General features: G+C 46.8%; 1 protein-coding gene across 3 annotated transcripts; it reads right to left on the minus strand.

The window, feature by feature from the left end:
* Window positions 1-1676: 1676 nt before the first annotated feature.
* Nfyb (nuclear transcription factor Y subunit beta) lies at window positions 1677-18344 on the minus strand. 3 transcript variants are annotated; one of them, XM_041665207.1, is made up of 8 exons: window positions 18216-18344; window positions 15889-15972; window positions 10573-10666; window positions 8816-8946; window positions 5548-5745; window positions 4341-4422; window positions 3682-3761; window positions 1677-3378 (listed from the first exon to the last, which is right to left on the minus strand). In XM_041665207.1, the coding sequence occupies exons 2-8, from the start codon at window positions 15892-15894 to the stop codon at window positions 3346-3348; spliced, it is 624 nt and encodes a 207-aa protein (XP_041521141.1). In that variant the 5' UTR covers window positions 15895-15972; window positions 18216-18344; the 3' UTR covers window positions 1677-3345. The 3 variants fall into 3 exon arrangements, with proteins under 3 accessions (XP_041521141.1, XP_041521152.1, XP_041521159.1); XM_041665218.1 differs by lacking the exon at window positions 18216-18344 and adding an exon at window positions 17640-17850; XM_041665225.1 differs by lacking the exon at window positions 18216-18344 and adding an exon at window positions 16049-16156.
* Window positions 18345-20451: the final 2107 nt, after the last annotated feature.

The following is a 20451-nucleotide window of genomic DNA, read 5'->3' on the forward strand; positions in this document are numbered from 1 at the left end:
GAGTGAAGAGGCCGGTGGGGAACTGAGTTGTCTCATCTCCTAGATCTAGAGTTACAGATGCTTGTGAGCCACGCAGTGTGTGTGTGTGTGTGTGTGTGTGTGTGTGTGCATGTGTGTGCGCGCGCATGCTGGGAACCAAATTCGAGTCCTCTGCAAGAATACTGAGCAGTCCTAACACTGAGCCCTCTCTCTAGTCCCTGTGTTTTTATTTTGCCAGCTTCACAAGTGTGGGGCCTTTTGGCACTGTGCCACCATCTCACCTGGTTTCCTAAAAGCCCAGCGATGAGGATTATTCATGTGTGGATGAGCCTCGCTAGCAGACAGGTACTGCTTATGCCTTGTCCTTGACCAGAACCCTGTGCAGAGCACACTCCAGCGTCATCTGCAGGCGTGACTCTAGACCAAACCCTGAAATAGGACGACTTGGATGCTCCTAAGTCCCCTCTCCAAAGCACTAGGACAAGAGCCATGTGCCCCACACCATCTAGAACCCTCTGAAAGAACTAGAGTAGCCTAGGGAGGCCTTTTCCCCCCTCCAGTTTCTCAAGACGGGGTTTCTCTATGTCTGTCCTGGAACTCACTTTGTAGACCAGGCTGGCTTTGAATTCATATCTGCCTGCCTCCACTTTCTGAGTGCTGGGTTTAAAGGTGTGCACCACCACTGTCTGGTGGCATATTTTACCATGTAAAGTGTATAAATTCCTTGCTGATAAAGCATAACTTCCTCAATTATATATATTTACATCTCGCAAATGATAAGATTGTGTATTTTTAAAAATTACACGTATTTATTGTGTGTGCATGAAAGACCGGGGGACTGAACTCAGGTCAGTCTTGGCAGCAAGCGCCCTTGCCCACTGTGCCACCCTGCCAGCCTTTGCTTGCTTCTGATTATCTCACTGATCCACTATACACATCTGAGATAGACCCTCGTAAGAATTTATAACTAGAATATTAGATGTTACTGGGTTTCTTTTGCTCACCAAGGCAATAAGGCGGTTTTTTCATGAAAGGAAAATGCTACATACATATTACATGGAGGAGAAATAAACACTTCCAACTTGTGCACCACCGCACCAAACACCAAAATCAGGAAAGTTTAACTCCCTCATGACACCTGTAACTCCAATCACTAAAACCTTAAGTCACTTTTAACCAAAAAAGGAGTATTTAAAAAATTATAAAATTATTTTTGGCTTGAGGATGCTATCAGATGTGAGTCAGGATGAACATGAAGCCAACACTTGCTGAACATGAAGGACTTGTATCAGGCACACACAGCCTGTTCTCTTCCCTGCATGAGTAAGGAGATCGACCCAGAGTTGACCTGCTTTTGCCCCAAAAGGAATCCCTCACAATCAGGTTCAAAGTCCTGTTTTGATGTTATGTTGTAAACTTAAAAATGGTAATTTCTTTTTTATCTTCACTCTTAACCTGAGTAGCTGTCGAGATGGTCTGATGCCCAGGGTCTTGCACTGCCAGTAAGGCAGCAACAATGTCCAGGTAAGACACACTCCAAAAGTGACCCCCACCCCGGAGCAAAACCTTCCTTCTCTGTGTGTCTGGTAATCCAGCAGTTCTAAGAATTTATTTCAAAAAAAGTTATGATTTATACAAGATTCAGTGAAGGGTTATTTATAACTATAAAGAGATGAAAAAAGTCAAAATCTCCAGTAGGCGATTAAATAAATTAATCATGATTTAGTCATACAACAGAATAAAAACCCAGTAAACATGATGCGAAAGGCCATTCACAACCTGGGGAAGATGTTCACAATATATTGTTAAGTGAAAAAGCTGGTTACAAACAGTGTGCACAACATAAGCCCATTTTTATAAAAATATACATATTTAGCAAAGTAAAAGGACAGATGATTTATCAAAATATTAACATTGGTTATTTCAACACAGTAGGGTGACTTGACTTTGCTTACATCCTCTCCCTTTCTTTCCTATGTGCATTTTCTACCATGAAGCATTATTGAAAGGGGTACAAGAGGGAGGAGTTGTCTCTGAATAGCCAGCTATGTTCTCCAAGACTCCTGGCAAAGTGCTGTTACCCTTCAGCTTGTTTCCAGGAAACTGCTCTCCTTCCTCCACTAGAGTCCCACAAATTTCCTTCTGGACAAACTGGACAATAAGCCATCTTCTGATAGAGACAAAACTACCACCACATGCACAAAAGTTTAAAGTAATCATTACAGAAAGAATAGATGGGAAAATAAGTCTTTACTTTAAAAAGGGAACCCAAGCACACACTACTAACTGTACAAAGCTGTATCATCTCCTGTTCACTGCACAGCATGACAGCAACCACAAGGCTCCGTCCGTAGTCTTCACTGCTCTCCTGTGTGTTCACTCATCCCTGTAAACCGCCTGCACAGAACCACACCCGCCTGTCTAGTCCCCACAGCTCAACAGGAGTCTGACCTTTCTGTGCAAAAGGTGATATGACATTATTGTGAACTAAGACACCCTCTTCTTGAAGAGGACGCTGTAATACTTTTAAAAAAGGGACTACTTCCCTGGGCAGTGGTGGCACACACCTTTAATCCCAGCACTCGGGAGGCACAGGCAGGCAGGTCTCTGTGAGTTCGAGGCCAGCCTGGTTTTCTGAGCAAGTTCCAGAACAGGCTCCAAAGCTGCGCAGAAAAACTGTCTTAAGGGCTGTAAGACTATGTCAAATGGAAGTGAGTTCTAACACATAGTAACTAGAGCTACCTGAACAGGTAGGTCATGGACAGTGGTGGGCACCAGGTTTATAAGCCAGACAATACTTGCTTCTGCATCCAACTTCATTATTCAGTTACATTGAAAAAAGATACTGCTTAAGCTATTACTTTACCAAAAAAAAATTAATTTCAATAAATAAAGTAAATGTAAAAATCTAGCTAGGTTATCATGCAAGATAGTATATAGCCAAGACAAACTCAAAATTTTAATAAAGGCAACTTGCATTCAAAATGAACTCTACCCTCATATTTTATTAAAAGGGCAAACATCATGAATTAACCCAGCTGCTTACTTGAATTACAAAATAACATGATTCAATATGAAAATAAGAAACTGTCTACAAATCTCTGACAGGAATAAATTGCAATATACAATGCATACAGGCGTCATACAGAGCAACAAACTCTCATACAAAACAAAAATATTTTAATACCTTTGAAGTCCAATTTTTTCTTTAAAATTACCCATGAAAAAGATTCTCAATGAGTCAAGCATCAGGAAGCTACATTACAGCTGCTTACTGTACAAACAGGCGACCTGGCCCTCACTTCCTCCCGAGCCGATTCCAGACTCGGTCAGACTCTCCACAGCCTTTTCCGTCATTTCTTCAGATCACGAAAACTGAATTTGCTGGACACCAGAAATCTAGGATTGCAAAATGTAAATTACGATATCTCAAAGTTTAAAGTACTGTGCCCCGGACAGATCTGCTTCCCACAGTTGGCCGCCACCCGCCGCCCCTTGGAGCTATGCCAGCTACCTTCTCTACAGTGCGAGCACCTGGGAAATGTCTTCATCATTAAGGCATTCTGACAAATATTTTGAGAAAGCAATTTTACTACATCCTTAATAGTAAGTTGAAATTCTGGGTGATTAAGCAAAGCCAGTGACTCCAGTGACTCCAGTCTGTCTGAAGCATCTGAAGTGCAGAGCCGGCAGGCACCGTACCTGTTGGTAGGACGTGGTGTAAACCATGACATTCTGTTGCTGGCCGTCTGCAGTTATTAAGCCAGCTGGTAACTGGTTAGCTAAAGGAAGAGAAGAAAAAAAATTAAAGGGGAAATACTCTTACACTCTTGGCCTCACCCTTAATTTCAAGTCATTAATGTCCCACTACAGTTCTCCCATATATGCAGAATATAATCCTATGTAAGATCATAAACTTTATATTTTCTTTTTAAAAAAGGCTCGAAAAAAAAAATAAGTCACATTTTTGTCCTGTTGTGCCTTCCAATTCAACCGCGTGCCTCTCTAGACTGTAGTTAGCAACAGGGACTCTATGCTTGGCCCCAGTCTCACCACGGGGTGTGGCCAGAGAACACAGGACTGAGCAGCACGCTGTGGGGGTGACGTCTCCCGTGCCAACATTTCCATCACATAGGTTTGTTATAACCCACAGTTCTCTCCATGTCCTCTCAGAAGCTATGGAAATGACTGGGAATTATCGCTGAAGTCATGGTGTCCTCCCAGTTAAAATCTCCACGTTTCCCTCGCTGCCTTCACATAAGGACATGAACTTATAGAAGTCATTTAGAACAAGTTCCTGACAAGTTGCTCAGCGCCTGACTCGACAGCCCACCCCCAGCAACAGCTTGGGAAATGCTTACTGAAGGCTTCTTCTGTGAGCTCCTCACTTAGCCCGTCAGTAGCCGAGACCGCTCCACCAATGCCCTTCTCTCCTTTCATGGCCTAGGGAATAAAGAAGCCAAAACAAGGGTTCACATCTGAACTGTTTCTAAATGAGAACGTGATGTCCAGAACTGGAAACTTGAGTTGGACAACCATAACAGTCTTTTATTAACCCTTTATGGCATGTTCCTGTGTGTCGTCAATGTGGAAAGCCAGCTGGGAAATACTGGGAAGCGCCAAGCATAGTGTATAATATCCTTAAATGCAAATTAGTTTTTTTAAAGATTTATTTATTATGTACATAGTGTTCAGCCTCCATGTATGCCCGCATGCCAGAAGAGGGCACCAGATCTCATTACAGATGGTTGTGAGCCACCATGTGGTTGCTGAGAATTGAACTAGGAACCTCTGGAAGAGCAGTCAGTGTTCTTAACCTCTGAGCCATCTCTCCAGCCCCTATGCAAATTAGTTTAAACCAGAGACATCAAAAGTCCACCTGCTTCCCAGGTCTGTGGTACTCTTCAGCATCAAAGAAAGTATTGTGGGAAATACTTGGAAGAATATTGTGGACTCTCCGTTTTCCCACTTAAATTATTTCACGCAAAAGCCACTAAGTTCCAGGGACTAAAGACACGATCACAGAGTCCTAAGGATCCACTAAGAGCTGGTGTGTGCCAGTGCTGGGAGACTGGCAGGAGGGTCCTGGGGACTTACTGGCCAGTCAGCCTAGCCAGGTACAGGACTTCTGACGCAGTGAGACCTGGCACAAAAACTAAGGTGCCAAGTGCTAGACAGCAGATGTAGCTCGTGTGCATACACACAAGGGGATGGTCACTGAGAAGTCCCACGCTGGCCAGCGGCTCCTAAGTTAAACCCAGCAGCACTGCCCACCATTCAGTCTTTTCAGTAATCCTACGGTGGAAGTCTTGTTACAGACGGGGAACCAAAGCCTGAATTATTCCACCGGTCTGCCGCCTGGCAGCACAAACCCAGAATCCCTTTCATCACCGCTCACCTGCTGAAGTTCATAATAAACAGCAAACAAGGAAAGGCGTGGTATTTAACATACTCTAATACAGCAAATGCTACTGGAAATGTTACGTACTTTGCTGCAAAGCATTTTAAGGGACATATTCCGAACCCTGAGTGGACGGTGACACCCACTGTCCTCAGCACAGCACTCACCTCTCTGAACTTCTGGAGATACAATTTCAGAGGCTCCACATAGCTGTCGAAGCCTAGGGTGGACATGGCGAAAAGAATATCCTCCCCATTGATCGTCTTCCGCTTCTCCTGGTGGCAGCGCTCACTCGCTTCAGACGTGATGAAGCTTATGAATTCACTCACACATTCCTGAACACATTCTTTGGCATCTTTTGCAATCTGAAGAAGAAAAAAAACATAGGTGAATTTGTAGAAACTAAGTATTACCTTCTTAACACCTAAGAAAACAAAGCTACACACCATACCACACTGTACTGACAGACATCTTTCAATACATGGTCTCATGTAGCCCAGGCTGGGCACGCTCTATGTAGTCAAGGATAACCTGAACCTTTGATCTTCCTGCCTCTACCTCTTATAACCGTGCCCAGTTATAAAAGCCCAGGCTCCTGCATACTGGGCCAGCACTCTAGCAACTGCGCCACACTCCTTGCGCTGAGGATGGTTGGGCTTCAGTCCTTAAATATTAACAATGTTGGCAACAGCTGACTCGGACTGAGAATAAACAGAACAAAAACGGACATAAAAGTGAGAGGAACTTCTGCAACTACTCAAAGAGACCAGAACAGAGATGGTTAAGAGCCGCCGCTATGTACACTGAGCAGCTCCCATCCCATAGGGATGCCTGCACCGAGCACACAGAGGGCCAAGACTCAGGGAACACTTCTCAGCGTTTCCATGAATAAGGACATACAAAATAAACGCCCCCTCCCCCCAAAAACCCTGGACTGAAGTGTTGGTGCAGTGGTTAGGAGTACTGGCTGCTCTTCCAGAAGACATGGGCTCCATTTCTAGAACCCACATGGTGGCTCACAACCATCTAACTCCAGTTCCAGGAGACCTGACTCCCTTTTCTGGCTACCCCAGGCACCAGGTATGTACGGGGTGCATAGATATACATTCGGGCAAAACACTAATACACACAAAATGCTAAAATAAAAAAGTTCAGAAAATACAAATCTGAATTCACCGAATGATGTGGGAGTCCCCTCTGTATGCTGTGATTACCATTAATGAATAAAGAAACTTCTTTGGCCTGTTGACAGGGCAGAACTTAGGTAGGCGGGAAGGAATGGACTGAATGTTGGAAGAAGGTAAGGCCACTACATTGTGGTGATATGCAAATTAATAGAAATGGGTTAATTAAGTATGTAAGAGTTAGCCAATAAGAAGTTAGAGCTAATGGCCACAGTGTTTTAAATAATACAGTTTCTGTGTGGTTATTTCAGGGCTAAGCTAGTAGGGCGGCCGGGACAAACAAGCACCTCCTCCAACAACAGAAAACTTAAGAGTAAATTACTGATTTTTTTTCTTTTTTAACTACTGAGGCTAGAAAATGTCAGGTTTGGGTTCTGAGTGCTGCCTACAACAGCACACACCCTCCACATCATTATGAAGAATGAGAATTCTCGTCAACCTCTGGGGTCTGCTGGGCATGGTGGTAAGTGCTTTTCATTCTTGAGAGGCAGAAGTAGGCAAAGGCCAGCCTGGGCTACATGACAAGTTTCAGGCCACGCATAGCTTCGCAGTAAGACCCTGTCTCAATACATACATACAAGCATACTTATAAAATAAAGGTCTGGGGTCTAATGATGAAAACAAAATAGATCAAGCAATTCTAGAGCCACTTACAGCAGTAGCTGACTCTCAAATTCCTCCCTGAAAAATTACTGTGGCTGGGTCCTATCAAGATGGCTCAGTAAGTAAAGGTGCTTGCGGCCAAACCTGGCCACCTGAGTTTTTGGTCCCCAGGACCCAAATGATGAAAGCAAAGAACTGAACCATAAGTTGTCCCTACCCTTTATGCACGTTTGGTGGTATGTGTACATATATGCAATTGCACACACACACTCCTCTCTAAATAAATATATATACTGTCATTCACCTCCATGTCCATTTTATACGGTGGAGAAGTAAATGAGTTGCATAATGGACTGGGCAGAAACAAAAGGATGCAAGCTAAGTGTCTGACTTTGTCTACTTCCATGTGAAGCCATGTCCATGACATTTCCTAGCATTTATATATGTGTATATATGCTATCGTATATATTACATTTATATATGTGTATATATGCTATCGTATATATTACATTTATATGTGTATATATGCTATCGTATGTATTACATTTATATATGTGTATATATGCTATCGTATGTATTACATTTATATATGTGTATATATGCTATCGTATATATTACATTTATATATGTGTATATATGCTATCGTATATATTACATTTATATATGTGTATATATGCTATCGTATATATTACATTTATATATGTGTATATATGCTATCGTATATATTACATTTATATATGTGTATATATGCTATCGTATATATTACATTTATATATGTGTATATATGCTATCGTATATATTACATTTATATATGTGTATATATGCTATCGTATGTATTACATATTGTAGCAGAACCATGCAATCACTGTCCTCACCCCAGGCCTCTAAAATGTGGTTTAGTTGTGGTGTGCCTCCTTCCAAAGCAGCGCATTTCAGCTGTTGCTGGCCCAGATGGCTGGGGTTCTGATGACAGACTGAGCAGGCATGAGCTACTTAAAAACAGATCCAGAACAACTGCTCTGCCCTGAAACCTAAGTAGGAATAGCTCAGATCAGAACTACAGTGTGAGTAACGTATTATCAGTATATTTCTTTCAAAGTTTTATATATTATATATATAAAGTAGGAAATTTACCTCAGACCAAATGATAAGCTAAGTGATAAGGTTTTATGATACAAGATCTTATCATGTAGCCAAGACTGGTATGGAACTTGCTATGTAGCCCTTGAACTCTTGGCAATCCTTCTGCCTCAGCTCCCGAAATTAAAAGCAAGTGCCACCACAGCTGGCTGAGAAGTCTAAGATGTATGTGTGTGTATGTGCACATGCACGCACCAACTGAGGTGTGTATCTCCTCTATTTGTATAAAAATGTAAACAGCTGTTTCCAAATACCGAGGTGTCCTGGAACTCGTACAGCTGCCAGTCCAATGCCACCTCAGCCACCGGCACTCTAGGTGTATGTATGGAGTGTGTACAGACACTGCGGCAGCCACGTCGTCACCAACAAATATTTGATGTGCTAAAAGGCTGGGGATGGAAATCAATAGCTCACTACTGATTGGACTACGTATCCATGTGTCTTCCAGTTTCCACGCCCTCTCCCTCCCCCTGGAAAGAAAAGCCAGACAAAGTCTCCTCTACGTTACCTTTCCTGTTTGAGGTATGGCATTTTTCATTATCCTAGCCACATTTGCAATTGGAAGATAAATATCTTGTTCTCTGAAACTTTCTTTTGAACCATTTGTATCTTCATGATCATTCATGCTGTCCTCAGTATCTAAAGAAAGTTTTTTAAGAATTAGGTTTAGGGACTGGAGAGATGGCTCAGCGGTTAAGAGCACTTACTGCTCTTGCAGAGGACCCGGGTTCGGTTCCCAGCACCCACATCAGGCAGCTCACAACCGCCTGTAACTCCAGTTCCAAGGGATCTGATGCCCTCTGCCTCCACAGGCAACTGCACACACATGGTGCACATAGGTTCACCCAGGCACATACACACAAGTAAAAAGAATCGTTTAAACACTACTCATATTTTCCTTCCACCTTGGAAAGACAATCTAATGATCTAAAGCAAGAGCCTTGCAGCTCATCACCCGATGCTCCTCAAAGACCATGCTAACTGTGCTTTCCACATTTCCTCATCTCAAACCCAGTGCCTACAATTCTTTTGTCTTTGCTGTCATGTAAACCCCACCACCCCATTCTTCAAGAGGCTCCACTAACAGCACTTTATGGCACCTTGCAGAGAGCCCTCCCCTTCCAGGCAATGCCTTGGCTAGTTCTCTGTGCTTCTTCTTGTGACAGTGTTACAGTTCCTTTCCCTATCAAGATCCTTTCCTGATACCAGGGTCAGCTTTGTGTGCAGATGCGCACCTCTAGGGGAAGGAACTCAGTGAGAAGTGTTTGGGGGGCAGCCACAAGGTCTTGGGCTCGATCCCCAGCACTGGCAAAGCCAAGCCTCATTCACTGCCTAACTTAGCTATAAAACTGTTTGCAACCTACGCTCCTTAAATATTACTAGACTAAGTTTATGTTTATCCAAAGCCAAGTTTCTATAAACTTGTATATGTAAAGTTTATAAAGTATAAAACTCCTAGCCAGCACTTACATAAACCTGTTCATATAAATTTTATATTGAATTCTATAGATTTAAAAAATTAAGATTTGAATATTACTGATCCAACTGGAAAAAAGTAATAGTATCTAGTAACACTAATCCCTTCAGAGCTCCTAAAAAAATACATGTTAATGTCTAATTTTACAAATTAAAATGCCACAAAAGCAAACTATTCCTGGTGATTAGCATAAGAATTCCCCTTACTATTCAGAGGGAGTCAGTGCTAAAGTCTGACACTCTTTAGAGCTCCCTTTTAGAGAACTCTGCCTAGGCCTTGCCACTCTCCCGAAGAGTGTGTCTAATAAAGACAGCAGTGTGTGCTTCTACAACAGGTTGGCTTTTGGGATACTTGGACTGGAGCAAGGGTCTTAGGGGAAGAGCTAAGGACCAAGCACTGAGTTCTATCTAGCTGATGCCTTTCTCTCCTCTCCCTTCCTCTCTTCCCCACTTCTCTTTCGTTTGAGACAGGGTTTCTCTATGTAGCCCTGGCTTTCCCAAAACACTCTATGTAGACCAGGCTGGCCTCTGCCACCTGAGTGCTGGGTTAAAGCTCTATGCATTACCATAGCTGGCCATAACTTTTTGAGACAGGGTCTCATCAAGCTGATTAGGCCGGTCCTGAACTTATAGCACTCCTGCTCCAGCCTCCCAGAAAGGTGGGAATATAGACTGTGTGCCTAGACCAGGCCCTCATTTAGATTTCCAGGGAACCACGGCATGCAATTGTTCACTGTGCTGTCAAGACTCTGGTGCCCTACGGTGTCTGGTTCTAGCTGTGCGTCTTACCATCGTGAGGCTGTATAACATAGTGGCTTCCTCCAATGTAGTCCGCGGAAATGCCCAGTTGAGAAGCGTCTGTGGTCGAGCTATCGCCATCCATCTAAGGAGACAAAGTCTGTCAGTGCTCTTCAGAAAACAAACTCTCGCTGGGTGAGCCAATTCGAAGTTTCTCAATAATCTGCTAACTACTCAGCATTCCTGTCTACCTTCCATATGTAATACGTGTAAAATCAACTATATAATGCTCAAATACAGAGCAGTCAGCCTTAGCTCACACTTTCTCCTTGGAACAGCAGATCAAGCGAGCACAGCAGTCCCTGGGCAGTGGCCAGCCCCGCCCCTCCCACACGCCCTGCACAGGAAGGACCAGCCACCCTTGCTCCTGCTGCACCCCCCTGCCACCTTTGTCCACCAGGTCCCGTCACACGGACAGCTGAACACACGGCCTCCTGCCTTGACCCAAACCTGACAAGACGGGCATATGCTGCCACCGCAAGCTTTACATCAGGTTCTGAACGAGCTCATCACCTGAGTGATTTCTCTTCCCCTAGCTCCACAAATTTTTTGATTCTTTAAACAAAAGGAAATATTTAAGAGACCTGAATACAGACATAGAAAAAACACAAACACAGAGAAGAAGAAGCAGCCTTACAGTGACTCTGTGTCGTGGAGGCCTGAGGTCAACCTCAGGTGTCAGGCCTGCAACTAGCCAGTCCGGCTTGGGGGTGTTTCCAACACAGGTGCACACACTGACAGGCAGGCAGGCACATGCGCACACCACGCACACACACACTGGGCTGTTTCATACGTGTGCTAGAGATTGAACTTAGGTCCTCATGTAGCAGGTGCTGAGTCAACTACGCTCTTCCTCAGCCCCAACTTGTCTTATTTTGCTTAGGGCTATGAGAAACGATCTCTAAGAGAAAAAAATCTGGGGGGGAACGCATTAGCCCTGAACAGATTCCATTTAATTTTACCACCAGCAGATCCAGAAGGCTTTCTGCTTTGCAAATACTAAACACGGAAGGACTGGCCTGTGTGTACGGAAAACCCAAGGCTGCATTATCTGCATGGCAAGCATGTGGAGTCTAACTGGCACACTGAGCTAAGGCCTAGAAGTCAGCCCTGACTGCAGCCACCCACTCCTCATAGAGTACATTCTCCATCGCTGTGGGTTTTTTCTAAACCAACGCACCAGGCTGATTTCCAAGTTTCCAACATGGCATGTCTCCCATGCATCTGGTGGCTTTGCCATCTAGTTCCGTTGTAGACAGACACATTTCTGTAACTTAACTGTTTAAAGGAGCCTCTGTCTGTGGAGATGTAGGGTCACACTCATTTCTATACACATGGACCAGTTCTGCCTCCCCATCTTACTCTAGCACCTGGCATCCACCACCCCAACAGAAAGGCTACGTCTTTGGTCATAAATGCTTTCAGGGCTATGACAATGGACCTACTGGCCATGGAGAGATGTTCTACTAGAATAGCTGAGGCTTCACTGTTTTAAAGGAAAAATAAGAACAAAAGATTTGATTCAGAACCCACAATTGGAACTAAATCTTGACTAGTGAGGTCGGCTAACTGAAATTCTTGGCTAAGTGAATGTTCACAGGATACTCACCTTAACGCCCCTGGGCAAGAGACTGTTCTAAGAGCTACGTGGACTAGAGATGAATTAATTTATAAATACAACCAAAGATACCAGAGCAAAAGGGCGGACGCCTGCCATCGTGCTGTCCTGTGGACTGCCTGCACTCCTCTCTTCCATGCCATCAGAATTAGCATGACAGGGCTGCGAAAACAGTGTCTGGCATGCAGTTCCTGCAGCACTGGCTTGCCGCAAGTCTTTGCCTTCCTGTCACTTCCCTCCTTCTGTTTCTATCTACCATTAAACCCCCCCCCCCCCCAGACCTAATCCCAGCACTCCCCTCCCTGCTGGAAATCCTTCATTTCTCCTGTTCTGGGATCTGTAATGTTCACTCTGATCCACCAGCAGCAGCCTTACTGGGATAAGCAGCCTCAGCTCTGCTGCCAGCTGCCCTGCTGTACGTAAGGAAGTGGGGAAAGCTTGTTAGAAAGGCTAAAGGGTTGTTTTTCTATGGAATTTTTATGAAAGAGAATAGATGAAAGTCGGCCAACAAACATTTCACTGAGTGAGTACTTAGTGTTTACTGTCCGCACTGTGTGGCCATCTAACAGCAAATAACAGATAAGGGCTCTGTCCTCAGCCTGCAGAGAAAACAAGTGTTATGTAACCTGGGGACAGGGTGAGGGAGTAGGGAGCAGTCCACGGGCTCCCAGTCTGAATTTCCTGCTCCTCACTGGCCACGAGACCTTCAACAGGTGGATGAAGTGGACGTACGCTCACGGGGCTTCTGTATGGCTCAGACCTATCTGTAAATACTGAGCACAGTAGAATGGCAGTGTTCTGTGTTATGTATTTACATAAATAATGACATCCAATCAGCCAGCTGCTAATGCTGTCAGTGATGAGAAAAACAAAGAGCTTTTGCTAGTGACCTTATTTCAAAAGGGCTTCACTAGTCTGAAGGGGCCAAGAAAAGAAAGCTTCATTAGGAGATGGCTTTTAGCTGGCAGTGGTGGTGCACACCTTTAATCCCAGCACTCAGGAGGCAGAGGCAGGCAGATCTCTGAGTTTGAGGCCAGAGTGAGATCCAGGACACACGGGAAACATAAACAACAACAAAGGATATGGCATTGAAACTGAGACTAAAAGAATAGAAATCAGGCCCAAAGGGAGTGGGGGGAGGGCATGCGATGATGTTTCAGAAAGAAATAGAGAAACACACACACACACACACACACACACACACACACACGCACGCGCACGCCCTAAGCTCCTCCCCTGTGGCCAAGAGCCGTCAAAGGGCGAGTTCTAGTACAAGTCTCTCATCCAGTACAGAAAATGCCTGGAGGGAGCACAACTAGAGCCAGAAGACAGAAGGGTCTGCAACACTGTTGATACAGTGGGAAGTGAGGTGAGCCCTGCACGTGCACAGGACAGAGTGACCACACAGCACTTCTGCCTGGCTGCAGAGAGCTCAAGGGAGAGCGATGCTGGAATCCGCACCAGCTACCAGTGTGGCTGTAGATGCAGAGGGCAGGAAAGGGATGGAAAGGCCAGGGACGCAAGGATAAGGCAACAAGGGGCCTAGTTGGCCGGGACTGGAAATCTTCTAGGCCTGGGGAACTGAAATTCAGAGATCTTCTCATTATATTAGGTCCAACGACTACGCTACCCAGCTGAATTGATAATGCTGTTCTTTAAAGATGACGCGATAATGCATTTTTATTATTTTTATTCTGATTTTAAAGTAGCACTATTCAAACCAGACTAATCACTTGCTAATACAGTAAGCACTGGTAAACAGTGTCTTCTTTAACACGTGTGTTTATTGAGCACTGCTAACCATCTCAGATTTCAAGGCCCTATGCAGCAGCTTAAGACGCTTGGCCACGGGCCAGCGAGATGCTCAGCAGGCACTCAGGCTCCAAGCCTAACTACCTGAGCTGGATCCCTCAGACCGCAGTCACAGTGACCTTGACCTCCACATCTGGCCTTGGCGTGAATATTCACGCCATCACCAACACACACACACTAACCAAATTCAATTTTTAAAAAGAAGAGGGAGATGAGGGTGTGGACCTGCCCGAGCTGATGGAGTAAGTGGGGTTCACACCTAGAGCCCCCGTGTTCTTTACAGACATGGTCCTGGTCACTTTCCTATAGTTCATAGGCCTGACTTTCCATGTACCTCTCTCTTCATTCTCCGGCAACTGAGTATATAACGAAAGCACTGAAGCTGCTCCGAAACAGTGGTTCAAGATGTGCTCTGGAGTTCGGGACCAGTGTGCCCCTTGGGCTTGTCTGAGGTGGAGGCAGCTCCCACTAACTACAAGTGTTGGTCAAGGGTCACGTCCATCCTCTATGGAAAGAGCCGGGGTTGCTGGGACAGGTCACTGCACAAAAGGCCCAAGCAGAGGCATGGTGCTTCCCACGAGCACACCAGCCTCAGCGGCTTGTAATTACGCCTTTTCAAACAGCTTGGCTCTTCTCTTTCCTCTCATTCAGACCTAACCTCTTATGGCTGTCTTTTCTGCAGGGTCAGAAACACTATGGGGATTCCTCATCTCCTCTGTTTGCAGCCCTGCCTGCCTTCCTCACTCTCCCGACACACACGCGCCCCGTTACACACGGCAGTGCCCTCACGGCTGTGGCACACCCTCCCACTCCCTCTGGCTTTTGATCTCATGGAGTCACGTGGTCCTTACGAAGCTTTTCACTCCCAGGCTCTTAAACGCCAAGGTGCCAACGGAACCCCTCGGAAAGCCGCCTTTCCAGATCTCCCACTGCAGACTGACCCCGCTGCCCGATTCCCTCCCGAGACTCCCAGAGTGACTCTCTTACTCTGTCCCCTAACTGTTAGCTGCATCCAAGGTTACTGTTGGCTCTTTCTTCTCTACTCTTCTAATCAACTCATTAAATAGTACCTCCACTCTCATAAATACCAAGTTACAATCACGGTTTTGCCTGCCATGTAAGCACCCAACCATCAGTGAACACTAGGACACCGGAATTTAAGTCATCTCCCTATCTGGCGACTCTAAAGAGCGCCAGTCTCCTGGTCTAGGTTAACTGATCAGCAGCAGCTCCTTTCCCACCTTTCTATCCGACTGGATCACCACCCAGCCCAGCCTAGCACACGATCAAGGCGAACTTCCCAAAACTGCTTCCACAAGGTCTCTGGCATCGAATCCAAACCTCCCCTTCTACCCTGAGAAAACTCTTAGCACTAGCCTATGCCCGAGGGACCACCAAATGCAGGTCTCCCTTTGAGAGTGAAGCAACTGTGACTCACAGGAACTACCCTGCCTGAGGTCACGGATCCTGTAGCAGAGTCAGACCCAAAGACGCAGATGGCCAGGTGGGGGCCGCCACAGCACTAGCCTGTGAAACCCCAATCCGGGACAAGTACCTGCCTCCATCTCCAAGCCTGTGATGTACCAGTGACACCCATCTGTCAGGCTATGTTGGGCCAGGGAGGACCCCTCCTGACATTCCCACATAAACCGCATCCCCCTTCTTCAGCCCTTTCCATCCGGCACATAACCCCGCCAGCTGAACAGACAGCCCAGAAGCCAGTGCTAAGGGGCTGTAAGAACCAGTGAGCATGTGCCGGTAGCTGACCAGAGGCAAAAGGATGAGCACAGGCACTGTCTGTCCAGACTTCTAAGGTTCGTTACACAGTCCTCCCCTTTTATTTCATACACAATTAACCAAAATGGCCAGATACTTACTGTCATGAAACACTGTCACAACTGTGTATTGGAGGTGCTCTCAAACAACCGTCAAAAGGTGGTGGATCCTTGCCCAATTTTAACCTAAAAGACAAACATCTCTTAATAGTAAAGTGCACAGTCTACAGGCTTTCTTAAAATTAGAGATAGGTCATCTTACCTCTTAGACTTCCTCAATGGAGGGTCTACAGGGAGGTTATGCTTCTAACATAACCCTTAGTTTCCAAGACAGGGTTTCCCAGTAGCTATGGAGCCTGTCCTGGAACTTACTCCGTAGCCCAGGCTGGTCTCAAACTCACAGAGATCTGCCTGCCTCTACCTCCCCGGTGCTGGGATTAAAGGCGTGTGCTACCACTGCCTGATCTGAATTTTACAATATTCATCATAATACTCCAAATAAGGGGCCAAAGTATATGTATTAACACCAAGACAGAAATACCCCATCTGTTAACTTCAATTTTTGAGGATGGCTTCCTTAAATGTTCCAGGGACATATAAATTCTTTTTAACTCAAAAGGAAGAAAAAAATTTATGTCAAACTGTAATGCATTTATCTTACAAGTAAAGACACACCACCCAAAGGGCCCACCAAAACAAAGACTGCACAGGGCCCTTATTTGTGGTTTTGGAGCACCTTCATTGTGAGCTAAAATGGCATCAAGACAGCGCTTCGGTCTCACTGTAAGGCAAAACTAACTGAGTAAATCAGAACCAATGACAGAACTGGCACCCTTCCTATTTACCGTCCCTCCCCCCCCCTTTTCAAACAATTAAATGGGGGTTTGCAAAACTCCTTCCAGTGTTAATGTTAAAGGAAGAATACTGGTTTCCACTGAAGCATGGGATGTAGTAAACAGGGGAAGAAACGGGCTGTTGAGTTGAATTCTGAAAATGGCATTAAAGGACCAGACAGCCACGACTGCCTAACATATTAGACTCTTAAAAGTAATTTGTATCATCCTTCCAAATTATGTCCCTTTACTAGATCCAAAACTGCTCTTGTAGCTTTAGTGTTTGAACACGTAAACACGGGAGCTGGGTATGTGTATGAATACTGCTTAGGAGGGGTGTGGGTTACCACACAAGTAACCCAAATAGTTGGCTAAGTATATATTTAGGTTGCGTCCATTAAGAATAAAATCACGCAGTCACTGGGCATGGAAAACATTTTCCTAGGGGCAGGTTATAATCTGCAATAGCTCAAGGGAATCCATACATCTGCTTTAATGTTTGAGAAATGCAAATCTGCATCCAAGAAAAGCAGTCTTCCCTTCCTCCAACCTTTATTCTTTGGCATCGACAACCACAGTTTCGCATCGATAGAATCCTTAAATTAAGCTACAAGAGCAGTGCAGAGGAGGAATTTGCCTTTTAAAGGAATCCCGATAAAACTCTCAACACTTCATCCGTAAATCTCCTGTTTATTAATGCCACCACTACTGGCGAGTTGAGCCATCACTTTCGGCTGCCGATCTAGTTTCCGAACTGAGAGGTGAAGCCACCCTGGTGATTTGTGGCACGATTCACAAAACTAGGGTCCTCAGGATTAGCGGGATGCCATTTTTTTTTTTAAAGGTCGCCTGCTACCTAACCTTGCCTAAACCAAACAGCCCTGTTGTAGCACTCTGCGCCAGAAAAACGATCTGTGGGTGCTCGGTAATTCTTTGTTCTCGCAGACCCTCCCGCGCCCCCACCCCCACCAAGCACGAGTGACTGAACCACCGTGCAAACCTCCAAGGTTCCCATCCCACCTTCGGGGCAAGTCCGGGGCGCGCCAGCCGCCAGATGGCTGCATGCTGTAGGCGCGGAGCGGGCCGGGGGAGCGCCAGGCCGCTCGTTGCTCGGCTCGCAGGTGCCCGGGTGGCCCAGCTGAGCGCATCCCCCGCCGCCCGCACCCAACAGCCGCCGCCACCGCCGCTGGGAAGCGGGAGACAAAGCGGCCGCTCCGGGGCGCCGCGCTCGCCCGGGCCGCCTTCCCTCCCTCCCCACCCGCCCGCCCGCTCGCCCGCCCGCTCGCCCGCTCGCCCAACAAAATGGAGCCGGCCCGGGGGCTGCCGCCGCGAGAGCCCCGCAGCCGCCCGGCCCGGCCCAGCTCGGCCGAGCTCGCGGCCCCGCGCACAAAGCGCCCGCCGCCCCGCGCCCGGCCCGAAGCACAGCGGCGGCCTCGCCCCGGAGGCCCGACCCTCCGGGAGGCTGCGGCCGGAGAGCGGCCCCCCGACCGACGCGGCGTTGGGCGGCGGGGACGGCGCCGGGAGGAGACGGACATTTCATTCGAGCTAAAGTGGAGTCGGTTTAGGAGCGATCATTGGCCGAAGCGAGACACAAACCTCCAATGCAGCCCTGGTTGGCTCCCGTCTCCAATCGGCTGTTTGGTTGGACAGAAAATGGCTGCGAAGGAACCAGTCCCAGCGCGGAGCTCCACTTCCAGGACTCGGGCTCCCCTCCCTCCGCCGCGGGCCGCTTCCCTCTGAGCGACACCCTCCCTCCGCGGCGCCCGCGCCCGAGGCCACGCCCCAGACACGCCCCCTCCAGGACACACCACGCCCCCAAGCCCGCGAGCCCCCGGAGCGGCTAGTCCGGGAAAAGCGCGCGCGCGCGCGCGAGCATGGGCGCACCCGGCGGGTTCTCGGGGCGCTCCGTACCTCCCTGCTGCAGGGATCCCGGGGAGTCCGGCGTCCGCACCCGCGTTCTCACCGAGCAGCCGCGGCGGGTAGGTGGCGAGCTGGCTCGCTCCGGCCTCTTTTCGCTTTCCTGGTCCTTCTGCCCCACGTGCCAGCGTCTCGCCCGCCTGAGTTCTGCCCGGAGGGGATCGACACCAGAGCTACCCTTCCGGAATGCCATGGTCACCTCGTGTTTTCTTAGTGTCCCTCCAAGCGTCCTCAGGCACACTGCGTTCCCTCTCGGTCACTGAACATGGTTGTTAGTTTTTCAGGTTTCGCCTTAGCGCACCATCCCCCACCTTCCTCCAAGTTTCAGGTCGGCCAGTCCATCAGACCACTGCCCTGGCCTGAAGATGCTGCTTTTTTTTTTTTCTTGCTAGACCCGCTCATTTAGTGGCTTGCTACCCGATGTGCCTGTTTCCCAACCAGTTGAGAGTGGGCTACAGAAACTCATGGCCTCTGCGCAGTCAAGGGCTTCCCGGTCGGCTTCACTGAAACCTGGATCGAACGTTCCTTGGCTGCTGTGCTCTCTTAGGGTGGAGATCCAAACACCCTGGCGGCCCAACACTGCAGGATGCCTGCACCCGGACCCGGGATCTGTTTACTTTTGTGAACGCTGGGGATCTGTTTACTTTTGTGAACGATGCCTGGCACATTAACTTTATAGCTTTACTTATTTAAGAATCTGTGGGAAAGTATTGTCCTAGGACTTACAAGCATAAGTAAGCAAGAAAATCGAGAGTTCCAGGCCAGCCAGAGCTACACAGCAAGACCGTTTTTTAAAAACAGACAATAGTAACAATGAATAAAATCCTGGTGTTGTGCCTTAATGCCTTTAATCCCAGTACTGGGGAGACACATACAGGAAGACTGGAAATTACAGGCCATCTTTGGCTCCTTAGTATGTTCACAGTCAGCCCAGGACTCTATCTCAAAATGGGGGAGGGGGAAAGTATGTGTGGCTATATATTACATATAAGTAAACCAAGCAGTGGTGGCCCATGCCTTTAATCCCAGCACTCGGGAAGCAGAGAGAGATATAGCGTGAGTTTGAGGCTAGCCTGGTATACAGAGCGAGTTTCAGGACTGCCTGGGCTGATACACAGAGAAACCCTATCTCGAAAAAGCAAACATGTAAGTGTGTGTGCGTAAAAATTACAGAAAGGTTGAGAAAGATGTTGTTTATTTGAGCTCCTACTATATCGAGAACATATAAATATTTCTCAGGTAAGTAAGAAAGCAAGAAAAAAAAAGTTGCCTTAGCACAGTTAATAAAAACCCAGAGACAGATATTGGGGTTCAACCTGAAGGTCAGAAAAGCAAAGCAGCCAGTCACTAGCTTTTATCTTGACCAAAATGATGACCCTGCTTCCAGGAGTCTCAGGATGAAACTGTGTCTGAGAGCTGTCTCTTCCCCTTTTATATTCCTCTCTAGGGCTGGGATTAAAGGCCTGCACCACTATCACCCCGTTTCTCTGGCAAACTAGTGTGGCTACTGGGATTAAAGGTGTGTGCCACCACGGCCTGGTCTGTAAGGCTAACCGGGGTGGCTGTTCTACTCTCTGATCTTCAGGCACACTTTGTTAAAATACAAATGAAATATTACTACAGGTTGCTAAGTTAGTCATTCCAAGAGGAGTAGGAGGCACTGGCTGTGATCTGATGGACTACCTGACTTGAATTTCGGGACCCCTTCTTACTGGCTAGATTTACTCCTCTGTTATTTCTGTATAACAGAAATAATACTAACTACTAGGATTGGTTGCAATTTATACATACAAAGCCCCAAAATGTACCGTCCGTACTACTACGCGTACTTCGGTACTACACATGCAGTATGGAGCCTGCACTACAGGACCATTCGCGAGCCGGGCAAGAGCCTGGAGAATTAAACACACAAAGA

The sequence above is a fragment of the Microtus oregoni genome, unplaced genomic scaffold, assembly GCF_018167655.1.
Source record: "Microtus oregoni isolate MIOR12 unplaced genomic scaffold, Mior012 000001F_ref0000356, whole genome shotgun sequence".
NCBI lineage: Eukaryota > Metazoa > Chordata > Mammalia > Rodentia > Cricetidae > Microtus > Microtus oregoni.

Coding starts and splice junctions, on each gene's coding strand:
- Nfyb (XM_041665207.1), bottom strand. Junction 5,746..8,815: donor CCATACCTCAAACAGGAAAG/GTAACGTAGAGG, acceptor TTTCTTCTTCAG/ATTGCAAAAGATGCCAAAGA. Junction 3,379..3,681: donor ACACCACGTCCTACCAACAG/GTACGGTGCCTG, acceptor TTGCAATCCTAG/ATTTCTGGTGTCCAGCAAAT.